The sequence below is a fragment of the Brachyhypopomus gauderio genome, chromosome 15, assembly GCF_052324685.1.
Source record: "Brachyhypopomus gauderio isolate BG-103 chromosome 15, BGAUD_0.2, whole genome shotgun sequence".
Taxonomy (NCBI): Eukaryota; Metazoa; Chordata; class Actinopteri; order Gymnotiformes; family Hypopomidae; genus Brachyhypopomus; species Brachyhypopomus gauderio.
Window position 1 is genome coordinate 4948045 of NC_135225.1, and position 24039 is coordinate 4972083.

General features: G+C 44.3%; 1 protein-coding gene across 3 annotated transcripts in view; it reads left to right on the forward strand.

Moving 5' to 3' along the window:
* Positions 1 to 3537: 3537 nt before the first annotated feature.
* The window catches only part of golga7bb (golgin A7 family, member Bb), a 28813-nt gene continuing 8311 nt past the window's right edge, over positions 3538 to 24039 (forward strand). Inside the window, exons 1-5 of one of the 3 annotated variants that reach the window (XM_076975067.1) lie at positions 3538 to 4021; positions 4864 to 4998; positions 20422 to 20547; positions 21308 to 21460; positions 23336 to 23437. In XM_076975067.1, coding sequence (XP_076831182.1) covers positions 4897 to 4998; positions 20422 to 20547; positions 21308 to 21460; positions 23336 to 23437 — 483 coding nt within the window. In that variant the 5' untranslated portion in view covers positions 3538 to 4021; positions 4864 to 4896. Of the gene's footprint in view, positions 4022 to 4863; positions 4999 to 13872; positions 14175 to 20421; positions 20548 to 21307; positions 21461 to 23335; positions 23438 to 24039 lie in introns of those variants that run through there. The other 2 variants (XM_076975066.1, XM_076975065.1) reach the window with 2 other exon arrangements.

Here is a 24039-nt window from a genome sequence, read left to right on the forward strand (position 1 = left end):
GAATTATTGCTTGTCTTGTAGGTTTATAGGCACTGTGGACCTCAGCAATTTCTCTAAATTATGTAGATATAACAGTTTGTTCCATTGTTTGTTTTGGTCAACATTTACATTAGGAAATCAATGGATATATATTGTTATCTGAAAGATACATTTTATTTAAAAATGGATGGGTTAGATGAATGAGTTGAAATTCCTAGTCGAAATTTGAAAGGAAGTGAACAAAGACAAATGAGTAGCCTGTGTGCTCTTGTTTCTGGGCTATTCTGTATTTGAGAACCCTCCCACTGTGTTACAGAAGACCTGCTTCTGGGCTGTTCTGTCTATGAGAACCCTCCCACTGTGTTACAGAAGACCTGCTTCTGGGCTTTTCTGTATGTGAGTACCCACCCACCGTGTTATAGAAGACCTGCTTCTGGGCTCTTCTGTTTATGAGAACCCTCAGAATGTGTTACAGAAGACCTGCTTCTGGTGCAGTGACTTCAGGACCTCAAGCTAACAGATGTGCAGGGTGACAGACCTTCAGTATGACAGAATAGTTGGTGTCTGACCTTGGGCAGTCTCTCAGTCTAATCCTCACACCTCACATTTTAGTCTTTCTTATGTTTAAATACAAACACACTGTTTATTTTTTCAAGCGCTTTAAGGGGATGATTTTCATGATACAAGTACGAAGTTAAGATTGTTATGCTCTTTATGTTATTCTGGTGCAACGTACTTGCTGAGGTCGTTCAAACTAAATGAAAATATTGAAGCAATCATATCGGATTAATCAGAACCAGACGTGCAGTGGCTCACTCAGCCTCACTGGACACTCATGAAGGAAGAAATGTCCACGCAGGAACAGCTCTGAACCAGAACAGGACGTTCTGACTGTGAGCTTGGCGTGAGATTAGTATTATTATCATTATGATTATTAGTCCTGTTCAAAGGATTCATATACTTGCATCGCTCACATCTTTCTGGCTTTTTCCATATAGGATCTGGATTAAACCTAAAATGCAGTGTGGCTGAGCATAGTTCACTGGTTCTCCTGATGGACTCCGACAAGATCTTATTTGTCGGTCATGCGGAGGTCTGTTCTTTTGCCTGTGACACATTTGATCTGTTTGTTTCTTCTTATGCTTATAGGTTTGAGGAATTACTGCAAGAACTACTGTACCGGAAACCATAGCAACAGTATATGCGGCTATTTTCAATGCCTCAACGTAATGATATTTAAACTGCGGTGTCCCCATGCAGGATCAGGGGGAAAACGCACTCTACCATAACGTTCCAACACTCTGCTCTGTCTTAATGGAAATATAATTCTGTGAGTGAGGGCATCACCTCCGTGTCCCCCTTTTAAGGGGTTCTCCACGGTCCTGTAAACAACCTGGGACTTTATAGAGCCTTAACCTTAACACTGTGCCTGATTATACACAGTGTAAAGATATGTGTGTGTGTGTGTGTGTGTGTGTGTGTGTGTGTGTGTGTGTGTGTGTGTGTGTGTGTGTGTGTGTAAGGGGGGTGTTAATGGAAAGGAAGAGAAGGATTTGGTAATAAGGTAATTGCTCTAAATAGAGAATTATGTCAGAATAGATCTAACACTAAGACACTAAGAGATTATTATTATTATTATTATTATTATTATTAATAATTTTTTATTAATATTAATATTGATGCTTGGATTGGATGGCTCCATGTTGTGGGATATGGGGGAGGGAGAGGTCAGTCGTGATTGGATGGCTCCATGTTGTGGGATATGGGGGAGGGAGAGGTCAGTCGTGATTGGATGGCTCCATGTTGTGGGATATGGGGGAGGGAGAGGTCAGTCGTGATTGGATGGCTCCGTATTGTGGGATATGGGGGAGGGAGAGGTCAGTCGTGATTGGTTGGCTCCATGTTGTGGGATATGGGGGAGGGAGAGGTCAGTCGTGATTGGATGGCTCCATGTTGTGGAATATGGGGGAGTGAGAGGTCAGTTGTGATTGGTTGGCTCCATGTTGTGGAATATGGGGGAGGGAGAGGTCAGTTGTGATTGGTTGGCTCCATGTTGTGGGATATGGGGGAGGGAGAGGTCAGTCATGATTGGATGGCTCCGTGTTGTGGGATATGGGGGAGGGAGAGGTCAGTTGTGGTTGGATGGCTCCGTGTTGTAAGATATCAGGGAGGAAGAGGTCAATTGTGATTGGAGGGCAGTCATGGCCTGGTAGTTAGGGAACTGGTCTTGGGACAGGAGAGTCGTGGGTTCGATTCCCAGACCTGAGGCCATGACTAAGGTGCTCCTGAGCAAGGCCCTCAACCCTCAATTGCTCACTTGTATAAAAATGAGATAAAAATGTAAGTCGCTCTGGATAAGGGCGTCTGCCAAATGCCATAAATGTAAATGTAGATGGATGGCTCTGTGTTGTGGAATATGGGGGAGGGAGAGGTCAGTTGTGATTGGATGGCTCCATGTTGTGGAATATAGGGGAGGCAGAGGTCAGTCGTGCTCTCTTGGGCTCATGGCCAGGAACAGTTCTGGCATTACCAGGGGCTGAATCAGCTTTCACCTGATAATGGGAATAGCATTTAATCTGCTGCACCACTCGGGAGCCTAATTTACTTCTATTTAAATGGCTATTGTTGGCTTATTCCATAGGCTCTTCTCGTGTATGATCTGGCATTCGCTTTGGAGAAACCACTTGGCTGAGAAAATATAGTTAAAAATAATTATGGCTTCTGTTTTAACTGTAGATGTCGTATTACAAGGCCTACATAATATGAGTCAGGCCTAAGCATGATTTATTGAAACCTTTGTATAAGAAACATTCTGAGATCAGCATGTACTTGTTAACAGTAGTTTTGCCTCTGCGTTGAGGTGTACAGGTACATACATACATACATATCAGTTCTGAGGTGATGGCCTTGCTATCTTTACTCTTGCTATCTTGCTATTCCGTGTGCCCTCCTAGTGCAGTGAACCACCTCACCTGTCCGCCAGGTGAACTTCACCTGAACACTGCTGAGATTTCATACATACTTTATTCACACCACCATTTGAAGCTTTTGTAGTCAATTTGACATTTCTGAATATCTGTTCTTAGAATACATTTCTTATTTAGGAACCTTTGCACAAAAGGCATTATTTTGACATAATCTCCATTGGCAAAACTTTTGGGGAAGGCTGGGTAAAATGTAATACATTTCAATTTATTGTGGGTAATTCGTATGCTCCCAGTTGCAAATATGGCTTTGTGTACCGCACTATTCCATTTTATCATATGGAGCAATCTTAGCTCCTAACAGTCATTGCAACTGAAGAGGAATGCCCCCAAAATTCTTGGCTGATTTTCGACTGTGGCCTCTTAACAGCCAGGGTGATTCGATAGCTTAATTCAGCATTTTTATGATCAAGCGTTTCACACATTCATGTTGACTTCGCCAACTGCAAATACCTCAGTGGAAAAAAGATTTGGAATGTACTTGACCTATGGGTTTCCAGACATAAAGTCTCTGATCAGCGCTTATTTGCTTTTCCAGAGATTTCCAGTTAATAAGACTTTTTTTTTTTTTTTTGCATTTTCAGAATTCTCATTTCCTGCCTCTGAACGGAACATGATTTGATCAGGTTCCAGCCATCTTACCCTGTTGTTAAGTCAACAGTTAGACAAAAGATATTTATTGTGGCAGAAAGCCTAACCAGACATACACATGTACAGACATACATCTTATCTGAATTTTGTGAGAAACCTGACATGGCCTAATGCCCCCAGAGTGGAGTTCATTGCCAGATGTCACCATATTCATTGGACAGTTTGAAATTCCTACAGGGTCAAGGGTCGAGCAGAGAATTTGTCTTGGTCCATTTTTGAGAAGTGGCCACCCACTGTCCCCCTGTCTCCAAACCGTCTTTTTCCACTGTCTGGGAAATCCTCCCAGAACTGCCATTCTGTTCCCCTGTTATTGAATCAACAGCTCCAAACAAAGGAAAGAATTTCACATAATTTGGAAATGATGCCTTTTGAGTCAGAACTGCTCTGGGCACCATAGACTGTGGCGTGTAAGTATTTTTGTGTGTGTTTGTATGTACATGGTGTCTGGGGGCATGGGTGTATGTGGGGGTTTGGGTGCTCCGCAGCTATTAACCTAATCCCTTTTACCTATAGTGTTGTGTATGTTTACGTAATAGTGTATCTGATGTTATTAGTGTAGTAGGGTACCCTGTTGTATCGCCACCTTTCTTTAGTTTAGTGCTGTCGTAGCACCTCCCCATACCGGTAGTCACTCTACACGTGGCTTTGTTTACGTTCGTCATTTAGTTGTCACTTTGTTGTTTTAGAGTCTCCCACACGCCCCTCACGTGTTGTGTGTTCAGTTCCAACGTCCAACTTCACCACCAGTAGGTTATTGTATTATGCTGTGCCTTATTTAAGCCTCGTTTAGTTTTAGAACCAATGTCGGTCACTTTTACGTTGGCTTTTTTTTGTTGTGGTAGTGCACTTTTTGGCTCGGTTTTGTTTTCGTTATTTTCGTTCAGTTTCAGTTGGGGGTTTCCTGCCTTTCGTTTCTTCTTTTCCTGTGACAAATAAATGCTTTTGTACATTTATATTTTATTTCATAACAAGAATGTATAGTTTTTAAAGCAACTTGTTTGCTTTTAATTTTAAACGAACACAGATAACCCATTGCACGTTTTCCTCCACTTTTAACCCATACCTGACTCTGAATTCTTACTGAATTCTTCACCCCTGCCAAAGCATGGTAATTGGGTATATTAACACCATAGTGGCATTGAGAAAAATACATTAAGAATTGCATGGTTTTAAATATAAATGTATAAAGTAAAATTAAATGTTTCATCTTAAGTGAAAGAAATGCCTTGGTCATCACCCTTACATGTAGTTGTAGGAGGAATGACGGGCGTGAAAGTGCTTGATGGAGCTGAAGCAGCACCAGAAAACAGAACCGCTCACACTGGGATATTTTGGAACAAGTCTCTGCCAGTCTTGGATCAGCACTTCCTGCAAGCAATCTGAGGCAAGTAGGAATCAGCCAAAGGTCTTTAGTCTTGCTTCCCAATGTTGATTCTATTCCGTTTCCATCCTGTAAACATATCACTCATAAAGGGCAAGAGCTTTGGTGTTTATGTTTTGTGTGTGTGTGTGTGTGTGTGTGTAAACAAAATACTCCTGAGAATTAATGGAAAGGAAGGAGAGAATGATCTCGGATTAGATCTAACTAGTTGACACAAACAGATGGACACTACTAAAAACCTACAAATCTGTGAGTTTGTATATGTGGTAGAAGTCAAACAACTTTGGGGGAATTTTGTAACTAACTCAGGGACATGTATGTAATGTAATGTTGATGTATTCTGCCCCTAATTTATATTTTAGTGTTGTGGTGATTTTTTCACCACAATCACAAATTTGTCCTCCACTTTTAACCCATCTGTGCAGTTAGAACACACACACACACACACTAGTGATTACTAGGGGGCTGTGGATCACACGTGCCCAGAGCGGTGGCCAGCCCTAGCCCTAGCCCAGGGAGCAGTTGGGGTTAGGTGCCTTGCTCAAGGGCACCTCAGTCATGACCTCAGGTCTGGGAATCAAACCCACGACCCTCCGGTCACAAGACCAGTTCTCTACCACCAGGCCATGACTGCCCCATAGTGTATTATGCTTTTGGTTACGTCCTGGGATACATCAGTGCTTGAGCCTCCCATCTGCCTTAATCTGGTGGCTGTGTGTGGGAGGGGCCAGTCCGTGAGCTCGTGGTCCTGTGTTGAGTCGTTCTGGTTAAGTGGCGTGTGTTAATGAGGGGAATGCCAGTGTAAAACCTGCATGTAGAGATATAGTCAGTTGGGGTAGGATATTGATGAGTGTCCCTTCCATGTGCACGCTCCTCTGTTGCTGTGATTACTAATACAAATACATTATGTGGAAACAATATATTTATATATTAGATTATTAAATAACATGATATATAACAAAATAAGTTGCTTTTAGTAACTATTTTCAAATTTCACAAACATATCATAATTCTCAATTAAATAACAGCATACATACTTGCAAGGAAACTTGTGACGAGGGGATTGAGGCGGCCGAAGGCGAGGGTTGCATAGTAGTCTTTATTCTCCGTACTTTAAACAAGGGTGAAGAGAAAAGAGTATGCACTGCAATGCAGCTATACAGCTTGAACGTCGTAAGGTCCCAATATGCAGATAGGTGAGAGAGCAGGTCCAGCGATGGGCAGTCTTCCTGAAGGAATGTGCAGCACCGAACAGAGCGACCTGTGAACTTAAACAGGTGCACAACATAATAGGACACAGGTGCTAGTAGTGAGGTGATTGGGACCTGGGGAGTGGTTTGGTGCGCGGGGGCGTGTGCTGTGTGGGTGTGTGAGTGGGTGTGTGAGTGGGTGCACGCGCCCTCTGGTGGTGGCCTGGCCTCCCCACAGTGACAGAGTTCTCCCGCTGAATACCACGAGGCCTCCCAGGCTGTCAAGGTGCAGGACGATCTGGGGGCGTTCTCTGTGGAAGGAGGTGATAAGGGAGGGGTGCAGCACCTGGGAGGCCGGAATCCACGAACACTCCTCTGGACCGTAACCTACCCAGTCCACCAGGTATTGCAGTCTCCCTCTTCTGCACCTGGAATCCTGCAGTCGCTCCACGTGTTAGGCTGGACCGTCTGACAACTGCAAGGGGGAAGGTGGGGCTGTGACCTGTGTCCTCAAAAGGACCCTCCTGAAACGGCTTTAGGGCAGACACATTAAACGCTCTGGATGCGCGGCGGTCCTCTGGCAGGCTGATTTTATAGGTAACTGGGTTAATACGTCTGAGGATGATGTACGGTCCCGCATACCGGTCCCCCAACTTACCTCTTCTGCCCAGGGTGTCCTCTGTGGACATCCACACCTTGTCTCCCACCTGATAGGATGGTGCTTCGCTCCTTCTGCGATCTGCCTTGCATTGGAATCGCTTGATCGCCTCTCTCAAGCGCCAATGGGTGGCCTCCCACACTCTCTCACTCCTCTTGCACCACTTCTCTATGATGGGTTGGTTAGAGGATGTGATATTCCAGGGGTACAAGGGAGGCTGGCGACCGAACACGCATTCAAAGGACGTCTTCCTCGTGCCGGCATGTGTGAGGGAGTTTTGGTGTACTCCGCCCACGACAGCAAGGCACACCATGTGTTGACATGCTCTCAGCAGTACGCGCGCAGGAACTTCCCCACCTCTTGGTTGGTGTGCTCTACCTGATCGTTGAGAATGGTACCCGGACGTGAGGCTAACGGTGATGTTAAGTTTTGACAGGAACTCCCGGCACACCCGCGAGGTAAACTGCGGCCCCCTGTCCAACACGATATCCTCAGGCAGACCGAACTGCCTGAATACATTGCGGAACAGTGGGCAGGCCCAGCAGTGGGAGGAACCGAACCATCTTGGAGAACCGGTCTATGACAACAAAAATAGTGGTGTTACCTTCAGAGGGGGGAAGATCCGTGACGAAGTCCAGAGCAATGTGAGTTCATGGCAGCTCGGGCATGGGTAAAGGAATGTTTGCCTGCCAGAGGAGTGTGCGGCACTTTACAACACGCGCACACAGAGCAAGAGGTAACGTGCTTTAGGACATCATGGTGTAGCCATGGCCACCAATATCTAGCTCCCAGCAGTTGTACTGTCTTAAAAGCCCCGGGATGTCCAGTCCTCTCGGATGTATGTGCCCAGTTTATGAAAGCAGAACGCTATGCGGGGGGCACATATCTGTGGTGTGAAGGACAGCTCGGATGGGGATTCGCCACCACGATCGCTCTATCAATCTCCCATTCCACCGCACCTAGAAAACAGTCCAGGGGACAGTACAGGCTCCTCACTGGTCGATTCCGTTCTGCCTGGGAAGGACCGGGATAATGTGTCCGCACGCACTTTCTTTTCACCAGGCCTGTATGTCACCTGAAACTGAAACCGCGAAAAGAACAGCGACCTGTCTGCAGTGGATGAACTCTGCGCAGAGTCAACCCATGAAAAGCTGCAGGACGAGACCACATCCCCGGCAGAGTGCTCAGGGAATGTGCAGAACAACTGATGCAGAGCAGCTCCACTGTCCCAACGTGCCTCAAGACCACCACCATCGTCCCCATGCCAAAGAAGTCCACAGTGTCCTGCCTCAACGACTACCATCCCGTTGCACTCACCCCCATCATCATGAAGTGCTTCGAGAGGCTAGTCATGAGGAACATTAAGACCCAGCTGCCCCCTTCACTAGACCCCCTGCAATTCGCATATCGTCCCAACCGCTCCACGGACGATGCCATCACCCTTCACCCTTCATCTCTCCCTCACCCACCTGGAGAAGATGGTCACCTATGCCAGAATGCTGTTCAAAGACTTCAGTTCAGTATTCAACACCATCATCCCACGGAAACTCATCGGGAAACTAAGCCTACTGGGCTTAAACACACCCCTCTGTAACTGAATCCTGGACTTCCTGACTGGGAGGCCCCAGTCTGTCCGGATTGGGAACAGCACCTCCGGCACCATCATGCTGAACACTGGGGTCCCCCAGGGCAGTGTTCTGAGTCCTCTGCTGTTCACCCTGCAGACTCATGACTGTGTAGCAAAACACAGTTCAAACCACATCATTAAGTTCGCCAATGATATAACAGTGCTGGGTCTCATCAGCAAAGGCGACGAGTCAACGTACAGAGAGGAGGTGCAGCGGCTGACAGACTGGTGTAAAGACAACAACCTTCACCTGAACGTGGACAAGACCAGGGAAATGGTTGTTGACTTCAGGAGAGCACGTCACACTCACTCTCCACTCAACATCCACCAAGGCCACTCAGCCTCCCCCCCACCGTCCTTGGGATTGCCATATCACGCTCAAGGCGGTCCTCTGTGGAGATTGTCAAGAGCACCAAGTTCCTTGGTGTCCACTTAGCGGAGAACCTCATCTGGACCCTGTACACCAGTTCTACAGCCAGGAAAGCCCAGCAGCGTCTCTACTTCCTCCGGAAGCTGAGAAAGGCCCGCCTCCCTCCACCCATCCTCACCATCTTCTACAGAGGCACCATAGAGAGCATCCTGAGCAGCTGCATCACTGCCTGGTTTGGGAACTGCAATGTCTCTGACTGCAAGACCCTCCAGCGTATAGTGAGGACAGCTGAGAGGATCATTGGTGTCTCTCCCCTCCGTCACGGACATTTACACCACCCGCTGCATCCACAAAGCAACCAGCATTGTGGATGACCCCACCCACCCCTCACACAAACTGTTCTCCCTCCTCCCATCGGGAAGAAGGTACCGCAGCATCCGGTCCAACACGGCCAGACTCTGCAACAGCTTCCTCCCACAAGCCATCAGACTCCTCAATGCCAGACACTGAACTGATGGACATCTCCTCCATACATATACACACACACACCCACACCCCCAACTTATCCCTGACAATGTGAAGGCACTTGCACTACACACACTACTTCACTCTACTACTACTTCACTGGTGCTCTGCCACTAGGGTCTGTCCTCTCTCCCCTTCCTGCACCCCATTCAGTCCCCCAGGGGGCTGTGGTTCCCGGTAGAGAGTACGCTGTGCGCCGGTGTGTGATTGGTTGTCTGTAACGTAGCTGTGTTAACAATTGTAAAGCGCCTTGGGTATCTAGATAAGGCGCTATATAAATTTAAACATTCATTCATTCATTCACTGCGACAGGGACTCCCTTGCACATATACTGCGTATTGCACATGGCACAATTTGCACTAACCGAACCTACCTCTTACACTTCTTTGTCTAGTGAAGTGTCTGTCTGCACTCTGTATACTGTACTGTCTGTATTGTGTTGTACTGTCTGTCCGCACTTGTGTTACACTTATGTTCTGTCTGCACTGTTTTTATGTTGCACCATGGTCCTGGAGGAACTTTGTTTCGTTCATGGGCAGTCATGGCCTGGTGGTAGGGAACTGGTCTTGTGACCGGAGGGTCGTGGGTTTGATTCCCAGACCTGAGGCCATGACTGAGGTGCCCTTGAGCAAGGCACCTAACCCCAACTGCTCCCCAGGCACCGGGCTTGGACTGCCCACTGCTCTAGGCACTTGTGATCCACAGCCCCCTAGTAATCACTAGTGTGTGTTTGTGTGTGTGTTCTAACTGCACAGATGTGTTAAAAGTGGAGGACAAGTAAGATAAGATAAGATAATCCTTTATTAATCCCTCAGCTGGGAAATTTGCAGAAATTTCGATTGCGGTGAAAAATCACAACTGACAAAATATGACACATTTACACATTTACAGTACATTTCACTGTGTACTCCGAATGTAGTTGAAATGACAATAAAACCTCTTGACCATCGAGCCTGACGAGCGTTCATGCGCTTGGTGCTCCTGAGATACTCGAGGTTCTTGTGATCGGTTATCACTGTAAAAGGATGTTTTGCTCCCTCGAGCCAGTGTCACCACTTGCTGAAAGTCAGGTGCATATCCAGCAGCTCACTATCACCCACACCGTAGTTGGACTCTGCAGCGGATAGTTTCTTTGAGTAGAAAGCTATTGGCCTTAGCGAACTGTTCTTTTTGGGGCATTGTGACAAAACCGCGCCTGCACCAACATTTGTGGCGTCCACCTCTACAATGAAAGGCTTGTTGGGATCGGGTTGGTGTAACACGGGCACGTTGACAAAAACCTGCTTTATCTCCGCAAACGCCTTTGTTGCCTCTGTCATCCAGCACAACTTTGCTCCCCCGTGTAACAGGTCTGTAAGAGGCCTCGCGATTTGGCTAAATGCGTTAATGAAACCTCTGAAGCTCGCGCCGTGTGTGAAGCTGCGTCCATCCCACAACTGCCTACACCTTTGCAGGTTGCATTTGCACGGAGCCTGGCCTGATGGTGTAACCCAGGAAGTTCACTTCCCAATGGTGGAACTCACACTTCTCCAGCTTGCAATACAGACGATTGCGCAGTAGCGTGCCTAGGACAGCCTGCACATCATGCACATGTTGGTCCAGGGTCTGTGAACAGATCAAAATGTCGTCAATGTAGGTGACAACGCATCTATTCAGATATTCCCTCAAGACCTCATTAATGAACGCCTGAAAGAGCGACGGAGCTGACGCCAAGCCGTAAGGCAAGATGCGATAATCGTAGTGCCCTGTGGTGGTACTAAACGCCGTCTTCCACTCATCCCCTTCGTGGATGCGGATGAGGTTGTAGGCGCTCCGCAAATAGAGTTTGGTGAATACACTCGCAGGCCGCAACTGCTCTAGTGCCGAAGGCACCAGAGGCAGAGGGTAGGAGTAATTAACCAAGCGGGAATTGAGCCCTTGGTGTGACGCCGAAGGCGTCAGAACAGAGGCAGCCGGAGGCGTGGGTGAGACAGAGGGGCATTTATTCTCCATGGCTCAAAACGGAAGCTCAAGTAAAGCTCGTAGCGTATACAGCGATGCAGAAGTAAAGCTCTTAGCACACACAATACAGGCAAAGGATCTCCTGAAGAATGCTCCTCAGATTCAGAGACGCTCGTAGTGGCAATGTGCAGCACCAGACCGGACGACCTGCGGGCTTAAAAAGAGCAACGTAACAAGAAACAGGTGCATCAGTATTCTGGTGATTGTGATGGTGGGAGTGGTTGCGTGCACGGGGGTGTGTGCTGGGATCGGCTGCTGGCCGGGATGCGCGCCCTCTGGTGGCGACCCGGCCCCCTCACCGTGACACTCCGTAATCCACGCATGGCCTCAAGCCCCGTCCTTCTTCTTAACAAAGAATATGCTGGCTAAGGCAGGTGAGGTGGAGTGGATTATATAGCCCAAGTGCCTCCTTAATGTATTACACCATAATGTTCTCCTCCTCCTGCGATAATGGATAAACGTCCATGAGGAGGCGTGGTACCCGCCTTGAGCGTGATATGGCAATCCCAAGGACGGTGGGGGGGAGGCTGAGTGGCCTTGGTGGAGCTGAATACCTTGGCTAGGTCTCGATATGGACCGGGGATCTCTTGGCTTGCTTAGATGTTCTGGCTCTCAATGCTGGTGGACTGAATGGCCACACGGGGAGAGAACCGGGCACTACTGAGCGGCGCGACCCATTATAGTAAACGACCCATGGTCCAGTCTATGACAGAGTTGTGCAACTTAAACCAAGGGAGACCTAAGGTGATCGTGGCGTGTGAAGGGGAGGATATAGAAACTAATGTGTTCCTGACGACCCTGAACATGGAGGGAAACAGGTGCAGTGCAAAAATAAATAAATCCTCCACCCACATGCTGTCCATCTAGTGCATGCACGCGTCGTGGTTCCTCCAACTTCCTCAAGGGCACGCCCAGCTGTTCAGCCACGCTCTGCGCATTATGTTCCCCAAGGCTCCCGAGTCCACTAGGGCAGAGAGTCCCAAAGACACAGCCCTGTGAGACACGGTAACCTCCCAAGTCAGCAAATTCTCACCCGGGTGCATCCCCTCCTGGTGCTGGTGGCTTTCCTTGGGGAGGCGGTCTCTCCCACCTGCATGGGTTCGGCTGGTGGGCTCTCACGGGGTTGACTTCTTCCCTTCTGTTGGAGCAGACGATCGAAGGTTATGGCTAGGCGTACCACTTGATTAAATGACTGCTCCTCTGGAGGACATGACAGCTCCGCCCTTAAGTCTGGCCTCAGTCCAGCCAGAAAAACATCAGTGAGGGCAACGTCATTCCATCCTGTACCGACAGCTAGGGTGCGGAACTCGAGGGCATGCTCTGCTGAGCTGCGGACACCCTGTCGCAGCCGCAGCAGGCTTTGTCCGCATGCCCTCCCCTAAAGCGGATGGTTGAAGACCTCCCGAAATTCCTGTATAAAGACATTGTAATTATCCGAAAGGGGGGAATCGCCCGTAAGTAAAGCAGCGCCCCAGTTCAGTGCTTTGCCAAGGCGTGAAATAACGAAAGCAACTTTAGTCTGGTCACCAAGCCTTGGATGGTACGTAAAGTACAGGCGGCATTGGACCAGGAACCCTTCGCATGTCTCTGGATCCCCAGCGTAGATCTTGGGGGATAGGTGAATGGAAACTGAACGGAGCTTCTGAAGCTCCTGCTGCTGCTTACCAAGAGCCCATCCTTGTAGAGTGAGGATCTCCAGAGGAGAGGGCTCCTCGTCTCCGGCCGCTTCAAGCTGCACATTTTGTGATGCAGGGATTGAGGCGGCCGAAGGCGAGGGTTGCATAGTACAGTCTTTATTCTCCACAGCTTGAACGTCGTAAGGTCCCAATACGCAGGTAGGTGAGAGAGCAGGTCCAGCGATGGGCAGTCTTCCTGAAGGAATGTGCAGCACTGAACAGAGCGACCTGTGAACTTAAACAGGTGCACAACATAATAGGACACAGGTGCTAGTAGTGAGGTGATGGGGACCTGGGGAGTGGTTTGGTGCGCGGGAGCGTGTGCTGTGTGGGTGTGTGAGTGGGTGCACGCGCCCTCTGGTGGCGACCCGGTCTCCCCGCGACAAAACGAATGTTAATGTGCAATAGTTCATCTTAGTAGTACTCAGACTGACTTATAATGTGTGTGTGATAATATCCTGGCTTCATTTAAAAAGATCTTTCATAAGCAACAGCTGCAGGATGAGTACTGTTTTCTAAATCCTGCTCTGGAAATATGTAGTCTGCTTCATTGCTTTGCACTGTTTGTTCTCAGCAATAACCATGTTTTGTAATGTTTTTTTTTTTGTTTTTTTGTTTTTTTTTTTGGGGGGGGGGTCCTCCATGAATTTTAAAGACTTCACGGACATAACTTGTTTATAATTGTGTGGTCTCAAAATAGTTTAAGCAATTACAAATAAAAGTTACAAAAAAGGCAAAGTATTGTTACTGTGAATGGCGAATATGGGAAAACATTCAGCAAAACTGAAATAGTGATATATTACTCAATGTCACCCTTGTTTTAAAGAGAACACGGTGTTTCCCTTGGTGCTAATCACCAACGCTTTAAAACACTTGTCTTGGATATTGGACTCACCCCTATGTCTTTTGAAGATGAGCTATTCTGCATTCATCCAAATTAAAAGAAGCCTGTGAAAGTAGCATCCTCCCCCGCTCCACTGTGATGGTTAAACCTCTGGTCACGCTCGCCTCCACCCTCGACAGTGCGTTCCTCCCTCCCTCCCACGGAGCTCTGTGCTATTGTCCCACGAGTAGAGACGATTTCAGCACCGGGACAGATCCGCCACCGTCTCTTGGCAACATGGCGACAGAGGTAAGATACCGTTTATCACATGAGCTTCTTTCGAGATGACTCGCGAATGATATGTTTCCGCAAATCCATTTTTTTTCTCTTTAGGATTCAACATGAAGTTATTAAAGTAGTGCTATGCCTTAAACACTTTTAAGATACGTTTAGAAGATTTTAGTCACCACGACGAACACAGGTTGAATAAAAATGGATAATGTGATTTAACCTAAAGCAGGTGCCAGTAAGTACACGCGTAAGGACCAGGACCATAAGGATTTTCTGAAGTAGCATAATTTAAAATTGAAATGGCTAAGTTCATATTACGTACGTCAACGTTTAGAGGTAGACGGCTTAGGTTAAACGCGCTCCAAGCCCACACGCTACTGTATATAAAGACCGCCTGGTTTAAGTCGGGGGGTTGGGGCGACCGTCAGCACCGTGGACAGAGGTTTCATGTGTTCAAACATAACGTGTTACTATCTATTCCTTGCTCTCTAATTCACTGATTGACGGCACAGTCTTTATTTTATTTTTTCAAGACTCAAACCAGCAACCCTGTATCGAGTCTGTGAAATAAAACGAACATGCCGAGAAACTTGTTACGAATTGAAATGCGGTTCAGGGCGAGACCGAGATTTTACTCTTGCTTTAGTCATAAGATAGACCGCGTATTTAGAGCTGCGATTGAAGCACGTGACAGGATACATTACGATTCCTAACATACCCACGGGCGTGATGTTAAATGTATACAATGGAGAAGCAAGTGTCGACTTATAAAGGTCTGAATAAGTGTTCTTAGGAATAAATGAACCATTCTTTGTGAATAATCTACACATTTAAGTAGTGTCCATGCCTCTGTCCAAATGTCACTTTAAATGCATCAGTAAGTACCATTACACATGATCTATCTATCTATCTATCTATCTATCTATCTATCTATCTATCTATCTATCTATCTATCTATCTATCTATCTATCTATATCTAACAAAACAAAAAATCAATATTATTTTTCCCCAAATGTTAGAATTTCCAATGTTTTTTAATTAAAATACATTTTTCTTTGGTGGTCTTTATTACTAAGTGACATTTGTTGCAAGCTCGATGAACTTCGGTAACATTTACCTTGTGAAAGTCACTCTTAACAGGACAAATACAGTACATACAATTTGTATGTGTATTTGTGAGATCTCTGTTATGGTCTGACACGTTATGTTCCGCCCAAGCTAACCTTCACTCCTCATGTGTCCTGCAGCACGTTATTGCTACGACATATGTCACTGCTTCGTTTGTATGACCCATGTCGTTGTCTTCTGTGGTCCACGGTGTAATCTAGCATTTGGTGTAATGCACTTTGGGTCAGTTTGAGGATCCTCTGACCCCTTCAGTGCGTTACATGGGCACTTCTAAAGCATCGTCTTGGTAGACAGCAGTCTTGGTTGCATGAGTTTAATTTTTCTCCTCAATCATCTAATTCAAACTGGACCGATACATGTCTCAGTGTTGAGTTACTCAGGCAGTACTGTAAGTTCATCTTCCTGGGGCACTAGTGTCTGTTTTTTCTCAGCACTGCTACACCACACTGCATGTGGACACGCCTGCTTCCCGTGGGTGATCTCTTGAGCCATGTGTTCGTTCAGTAGGCACAGGAAGGGTGTTGATGCTTTGCCTTATTGATTTGTTGGATTTCCGGGCTAAGGACTTGCTGTTATTACAGACACAGACATGCACACAGTAATCTGTGGGTGAATGTCAGAACCCAGTCAACTGTACAGATGTGAGGTTGACATTTATGACAAATGAGTGTGTTGTTTAAGACCAGAAGCAAAGAGCTGTCTGCAGTGTGCCATTACACTGTCAATCACTGCATAGACCAGAGAGATTACATATATTGAAATTCAAATAGATTGAAACAAGCAGTGCAGATTCCAGGTTAAAGATTTTGAATTTATTGTGTCATTTGAAACAAATATGGTACCTTGTGCATTGTACAAGACAATTGTGCATGCTAATTTAGCAAGGCATGCTAATTTACATTTAGTACAGAATATTCATACATTTTATACGGTAAACTGTAAAGCAGAGTGTAGAACTATTTGAATAGCAGGTCATCAAATAATAGAATGAGTAAAATGAGATTAAACTAACAGCTGAATTCTGTTTTTTGTACTTCTGTTAACTTACAAGTGCATAAAATGACCTGCTTGAAGTTAAAAGCTGGTTTGAAATATTGTGTTTATTTTTATGCTGTTATACCTCATTCCAGACCCAATAAGGAAGAGCAATTTGCGGTCTGGCCGCTCTGTTATTGCACTGGACTTATTATAACTGTAGCAGTTTCCTCAGTGTATCTGCAGTCCACAGCAACATGGATAATTGTCATCATGAATATATTCATTCACTGGGCCTCTTTCAAAAATCAGAATTATAAAACCAGGAAAGTTGTCGTGCTGATTTCCTGTGAATTGGAGCCAACCGAATCGGAGAGGAGCAGAAGCAGCCTGGGCCATGAGGAGGGAGTGTAGAGGAGAGAAGGTCTCAGACGTGAGGCAGGGCGGGAGGCAGCCACTCTATATAATAGTGCTCAGTCACTTCCAGCTAAAATAAGCTACAATTGATTTGTTAACTGTGCCTTGCTGGCCAAGTGCTGTCCTATGGTCTGGCAGCATGTACAACCCCTTGGCCTTTACAAATCTGCAGTACGTCTCCTGAAATCTGCAGAACGTCCCCTGAGTTTAAGAGTTGGAGATGAATCAGCTAAGTCAAATAAAATGTTTTACTCATTGTCACATCAAAGAATATATATATATATATATTTTATATATATATTAATTATATTGCATTTTTAACATTAGCACAATATAAGCAACATAATAAGTTATATATGTCAGTTTTGTGCATATATTTTGTGTTTTATATATTAGCAATACATATTATGAATATATTTACAGGTTAAGAACTCTTATTTAACGCCCCATCAATATAAGTTATTTATAGGCTACAGAAGGATGACAAAATCCATAAAAGGAAAAAGGATGGAACCAGCACAGAATCACATCCCATTTTGGTGAAGGTTTTTATAACATTTTTATATAACATTTCTGCTTCCAGACTGACATTAGTAGAATAGACTCATATGTAGTTTGTATAAAATCAGGACGTGGCCTTGGCCTTTTAAATTGTATAAAAGTGTTCTTAGTCCGGTTAATGCTAGATTGCTATGATATCCTTGACCTCATATATATCTTGGGTGGAGGTCTGTCCTGCTTCACCGTAGCCATTCAGACTCCGCCCCAGTATATCTTTCAATCTTGACCTTCACCTGTTTTGCGTACCTGGATAATTGTTTTGTTTTGTTTTTTTCCTGCTCATTCACCTGTTGCACAATTGCACCTAACTTCTTTCTGTTTATAGGTTTTTTTTTTGTTTGGTGGATTATGATCTTGGTAAAGTTTTTCACAGATTTGTCCCATTCACATTTACTGGTACCCAGTGCAATAATCACATTTATTCTATTGATTTTCATAAATTAGAATGAATTCAATACAGTAATAATAGAGATCTGTTTGTACCTCTGTTGCCTTAGCCTAGCATGCTAACTATAACTCCAGAACAGGCTGTTTGTCTTGGTGAAACAAGGTGCTCTTCTCATCCAGATGGACATGGGAAACATCGTCAGGAATAATTTACTTTTTGTATAACTGCTCTACAAGGTCAAAATCATCTCTGTGGCTCCCTGCAAAATATCCAGAGGGCATTAAGTGTGCAGTGTCAACCACATCTGCTTAAAATCAGTAGATTTCTTTTATTCACAAGTAAAGACAGAGGAAGCCCACAGAGTGACTGTGAGGTTCATCTGTCGCCCACCACTTTTACACATATATCTCTATTGAGCGTATACTGTTCATTAAAACAAAATTCAGAGCCAGTGTCTGTACCTTCTGAAGTTTTAGCTGGGCAGGAATGAACCACTGTATCGTAATTCCGAGTCCATACAGCCCCAAGTGACAAGTGTGATGCTTGTGCTATCTTACCCTAATCTTTCCTGAACAGGGTTCCTCACAAATCAACCATCATCTTCAGTTCTTTGCTCACAAGCCAACTTTTATTTGGTTAGAATTTCTTTTAATAAACGATTCATGTTTTACAGTAATCCTACTAGTTGCACACCAGTTGTCTGCAGAAACACGTGCTCTTACCCTTACACTTCTGTGTGCTTTTATAGCATGTGAAGTTTACACCAGTTTCCAGAGCTCAGCTGGGATCACTCCAAGGATTAATTCTGCACGGGAGAGTGTGGGACTAATTAAGCTTCATTTGCTTTGATGTTTGTCATGGCAACAGTGCAGGCTAATTAAGGTTCACCTTAATGAGACTTCACTTACCTCTCTTTCATTCTCTTTGTACTTGCTTTGGTGCCAGAAAAAGTTATGTCATCCAAACAGTCAAAATAGCAAATGGTTCGTGCTTTGACTTCCACCCATGGTCTGCTTTCTGTAAAGCAGTGACTCATTATAGCAAAATAATCCTCCATGTAGTAGGTATTTATATAATTCAACATTTGGCATATAAAATAATCTTGCTTAATTAACCAATAAAACATTATCAGTAGACTTTTGCTTTATTTTACATCCAGATGCTGTGAATCAATTCTCCTAATCAGGATATGACTTTGGAAAATAAATCTTAGTTCTATGGATATCTGTTGGATTCTTTTAATGCATTGATTATTAAAGTGAGCAATTGATAGGTAGTGTGTTTAACGTCCCATCTGATTGGAGTTAAAATGGGGAACAGTGAGAATGAGTGCTTAATGTTAGAAGTCTTTTGGAACTTGAGTTCTCAGAAGACCCATGAAACCATTTCATAGCATTACTGTGATACGGTGGGACTGTCCATAGTCAAGGTTACTTTCCTAGCAGAAATAGAAAAGCCTTTAAGCTCATCTCACTGGAAAACATTGAAGTCCAACCTAAGCATCACATTTATTTGCAAGTGGCCTGAGACAGAGTGTGTAAGGACATTGCTTTCATAGTTTAATTTTAATTTTGTACACTGAAAGCTTTAGCATTTCTAAAAAGGTTAAAAAGAAGTGTACATCCCTCATGTAGTAGTCTTCAATTGGTCTGTTGAAATATATACTGTGTAGTGTATTGCACACTGTATGTCATGCTGCCGGCTACACTACACTTCCCATAATCCTCGTTACAGCCTTGAACAACGGTCATCCAATCACCCATCATTTACCTGCTCATCATCACCTCATCTGTCACTGCCTCTCCTTGTGAAATCACAGAGAGAGGTACAGAGTGTGTGTACAGAGTGTGTGTACTGAGCGAGTAGAGAGTGAGTAGAGAGTGTGTACAGAGTGTGTTTCTCTTGCTTCCTTTACTGCTCTGGTGTTTTTTCCTTTTGGCTTTGTTTGCCATTTTAGTGTCTCTCTGCTTCTTGACTGGTCTTGCTCTCTCCCTCTTCTTTGGCTTGCTTCTTGAATCTTTTTTTAGCGGCTTAAATAAATTGTATTTATACTGCCTTTTATCCAGGAGCATCCTGTGCTCTGATGTGTAACACTATAACAGATGTTCAGTGTCCATTGTCCAGAAAGGACTTGTATCTAAATCACATAATTATTCACAAATGTAATGGCAATTTAAAAGGAATTTAGCTAATTGATTACCTGCCTCCAGCCACTGTGGTTGAGCCACTGAGTTACTTCGTATTGGATTTCCATCCTGCCTCCTCCTGTGCTGTCTATTAGAATGAAAGTGTAAAAGAAACATACTGTGGTAAATGGTGGCACAAGCTCAAATAACACCTCATTGGAAATATTTTAAATATGTCTTTTTATTTTCAGACCATAGTTGTATAATAACACAGTGAGTTATTTTTTTTACCTTCCACTATTTTCAATGATTTGACCAGGTTTCAGGTATATATGTGAATATACTGTGTATACATATATCATATATCATACAATACCCAAGAATATATGGAGAGGAGTCTGTCATTTTCTTTGCAATTATATGTGTTCAGAAAAACCACAGATGGCCAGGGTCACATTATGCATTAAAACTGTAAAAATGTCATTCATGAGTCATCCATTATATGAAGTGCAAATTTATTTATTAGACTTTGCAGAGCGGATGCACAACCACTGCTAATAAGGAGTCAATCATGTAGCTTGACTGTGTGTTTGTGTGCGTCTGTCTGTGTGTGGGGCTTCGTAGACACACAATTTATTTGTGTTAACAGCCTAATCTTGTTGTGTTGCAGTTTCATAACCTTCAGGACCTCAGGCATTCTGCCACACTGGCCACCAAGGTGTTCATTCAGAGGGACTACAGGGACGGCACCGTCTGCAAGTTCCAGACCAAGTTTCCAGCAGAGCTGGAGAACAGGGTGAGTTACTTGGTGTGGACAACCAAAGCCTTCATAAGTGCTTTAACTGAACACTGCCTGTTACTGCCTGACAATCCAGACTGGAATGATCTGGAATGATCTGTGCTTTTTGTGTAGAGAGAGACAGAGACAGACAAGACTCACCAACAGGTGCGTGCTGAGTGGATGATGTATCAAATTACAATCTTTGACAAGGATTTCAAGGAGCAAAATCTTGCAGCCATTAAGAAAATACATTGCCTCATTATAAATGAGTAAACAGTAAATAAAATGAACCTTAGAAGAGGTAAATGTTTGTGGAAGAGGTAAATGCATTTACAAAGAACAGGTGGCCATCAGATATGTCTCTTTCTGGGGTGAAATTTCTGAACTATTTATAAGTGTTAGTGAGGACAGACGTTCCTACCACAGACAGCGTAGCACTCAAGCAGTGTTTAGAGATTGTTTATGGAAGACGCATTATTTTTAGTTGATGTGAATATGATTTTGACTGATGAAGATCCACAGTGGCTTTCCAAAATGGGCTTAAATAATCAATGTCTTGTCACACGTACGGGAGAAGATCAACGTTGGCAGCAGTTCAATGTTTGAGGCTTTGAGCTTTTTGAATCCTACAGTGCAAGAGTTTCCAAATTGGGAACACTGGTATTTTTGGGGAGCAGAGCGAGATGGTTTGTAGCCATTGAGGTTTAACAGCTTGTATTTTGTATCTCGTGCTGTTCACTAAAACGCTTGTGTTGTTACACATGGCTGCTGACAGATCGAACGGACACTGTTTGAGGATACCGTCAAGACGCTGAATAACTACTACGCAGAGGCTGAGAAGATCAGTGGTCAGTCCTACCTGGAGGGCTGTCTGGCCTGTGCCTCTGCTTATATCATTTTCCTCTGCATGGAGACGCGCTATGAAAAGGTATTGAGATGCACTTCCTTTAACCTACTTACACTACAGTCATCAGCTATCACATAATCACTTAGGCAGAAGAAATCCATACACATAGCCTGCTTTGATGATAAGAGGTGTACAACATACTGGCTGAGTCATCTACGGTCTTCAAAGCGTTTGTAAAGTCTGAACTCAGTTTTGACATGCCACCTGGTTGAAATGTGACCACACATGTATTCAGAGCAACAGATGGAAATTGCTTGTGTACGCAAGTCAAAAGGAGTTCTGATAAGGTCTGATTTGCATGGATCTGCCATGCTTAACAATGCCTCCATTTCAGTATAAATTTGCTTTGTAACTCAGTTTCTGAAGTGCTTTCACCTGTTGGCCAGTACGCATATCTGAATCTTAGCCTCGTCTTTTTTTTTTTTACATGGATCTTTTCCAAAGGGCACCTAATTAACCCGTACAGTGCTTTGTTTGCACGCTTGCTCTGAAGGAACGGGCATGAACTAAATACATGGTTCCTTCGTGTCTCCTTCTCTCGAGTCGCATGCTGAAGCCTTTCAGAGTCGGGTTGCTTATATGTTTCATCAGATTTTCACAGCACTCAGATCCCATCAATTTTGGCAGAGCATTATTTACTGGGTAATGAACCCGCATCAGAAATGAGCTATGATGAATCGCCCCCACCCATGTTGAATCGCCCCCACCCATGAAGATTGTTTGTTTGCTGCTGCAGCTGACAGAAGGCCACACATGCATGGCCACGGCTGCGTGCACATCTGCCTGAGGCTGCCCAGATAAGCATCTTTCTCATCACAGACAAGTGGTTGCACACATGCCAGGGCAGCTAAGTAAGAGAAAGTGTGGTTGCACTCTCTGAATCCAACGTCCGTAAGTCCCAGAACATACTGACCTTTCGTAATGGTACATTAAATACTTTGTTTGATGAGTCCCAAGATCCATAATTTGAAATGCCTGTAAAAAAAATGTGAGAATTCGTTAATATGCTTTAGGACTGTAATTTATAAGAATATTATGAGAAAATTATAAGAATTGAGCATTCACAGAAAATCAGTATCATACAGGGTGGGGTCAATAAAGGTTTTTGATATCACTCTTCCATACCAAGACCATTTTTTCGAAAGGGGCCTTTAGAAACGTCAACCTTAAGGTCAGAGGAACTGTGGTGTGATCTTTGTGACACTGTAGAAAACATGACAGAGCATTAGAAGAACACGTAACGCAGACAATCCTACCTGAACATGCACGTTGAACCAACTATTGTGCCAGAAATCACTGTGAGGTTTGTTCATGGCCATTGAACTAAAAGTGAATCAAAGTGTTTGGCTTTGCTCAACTCACAAAGGCTTTTCAGAGCTGATTATGTAGAGTGAAAAAGCAAACAGAAAAGTATCACCCAGTTTCACTCCACTGGAACTAAGAATCCACAGGTAAGCTATCGGTGGGATGCTTTCTTGCAAAACCAGAATTGATATGCTAGATCAAACTAAATAAAAACATTCCTCTTATCAGGTGTTATGGATGACCTAATTTACTTTCAAAAAGACACATGCAGTCCCTGCAGGCAGAGGAATAAACCATCATTTGTTGTCCTTTGTTTATAAAAGTTAAAATAACAACTTACTTCATGGTGGAATTATCCTGGATTTAGTTTATTGGTTGGAGAGAAAAAATTGTGGGTAGTCAGTATGTGTCATGGTCAGGTTTCTTTTTTCCTTACTCCAGAACTCCTTGGAAAGCATGTAATACTGGTAAAAATGCACATGCCCAGAAGCTGTGTCTTCATTTTGGTGACACACACTTTCAAGAGTGACTAGAGTCTCACCATGAAGTTTGAGTCTGTCTTCTCTCGTTCTTGTTTCTTACTGTCTACAGGTCCTGAGAAAGATTTCCATGTATATTCAGGAGCAGAATGAGAAGATCTATGCACCCCGGGGTCTACTCGTCACTGATCCTGTTGAGAGAGGCATGAGGGTTGTATCCTTTGTAGATCATGCATTTAATCCGGTTATTATACCAACATAGACAGCTATGTTGCAATAGTGAGATGTCAGTAACTTTTATGCAGTTGGGGTCTTTGAATATTGAATATAGCAACACTAGCACATTTGTTAGTGTAAACAATTGCCACAAAATTTTAGTGATTCTCTGGCTGTGAAATAACAACCTGCGTGAAGCTTAAGACAGCATATGGAAGGAAGTAGTAGGTGAATTTTGGCTTGTTTCTTTATTTCAAACATTCCTTTAACTGATGCAAGACAAGTTCTCTGCAGGACTTATGGAGGTATTTTAAGCCTATGACGTCTAAGGCTCCGGGGGGCACGATTCCTCAACCTGGCCAGCCTGATAGTGAAATTATGATCTTCTGACATTTCTTCATAACAGAGATGCTCCAGATTTTTATAAAATCTCCAGTTCGTATTACATCCATATGCTTTGAGGGTATACCTTCATCCTTTAGTGAACTCATAAACTCATAAACCCAACCTTTTGCTCACATTCTCCAGGTGTAACGCTCTAATCAGAAAGCTTTAATGACCTTTCAGTGAAATGTTATTTGGCATCACATAAATTGTGTG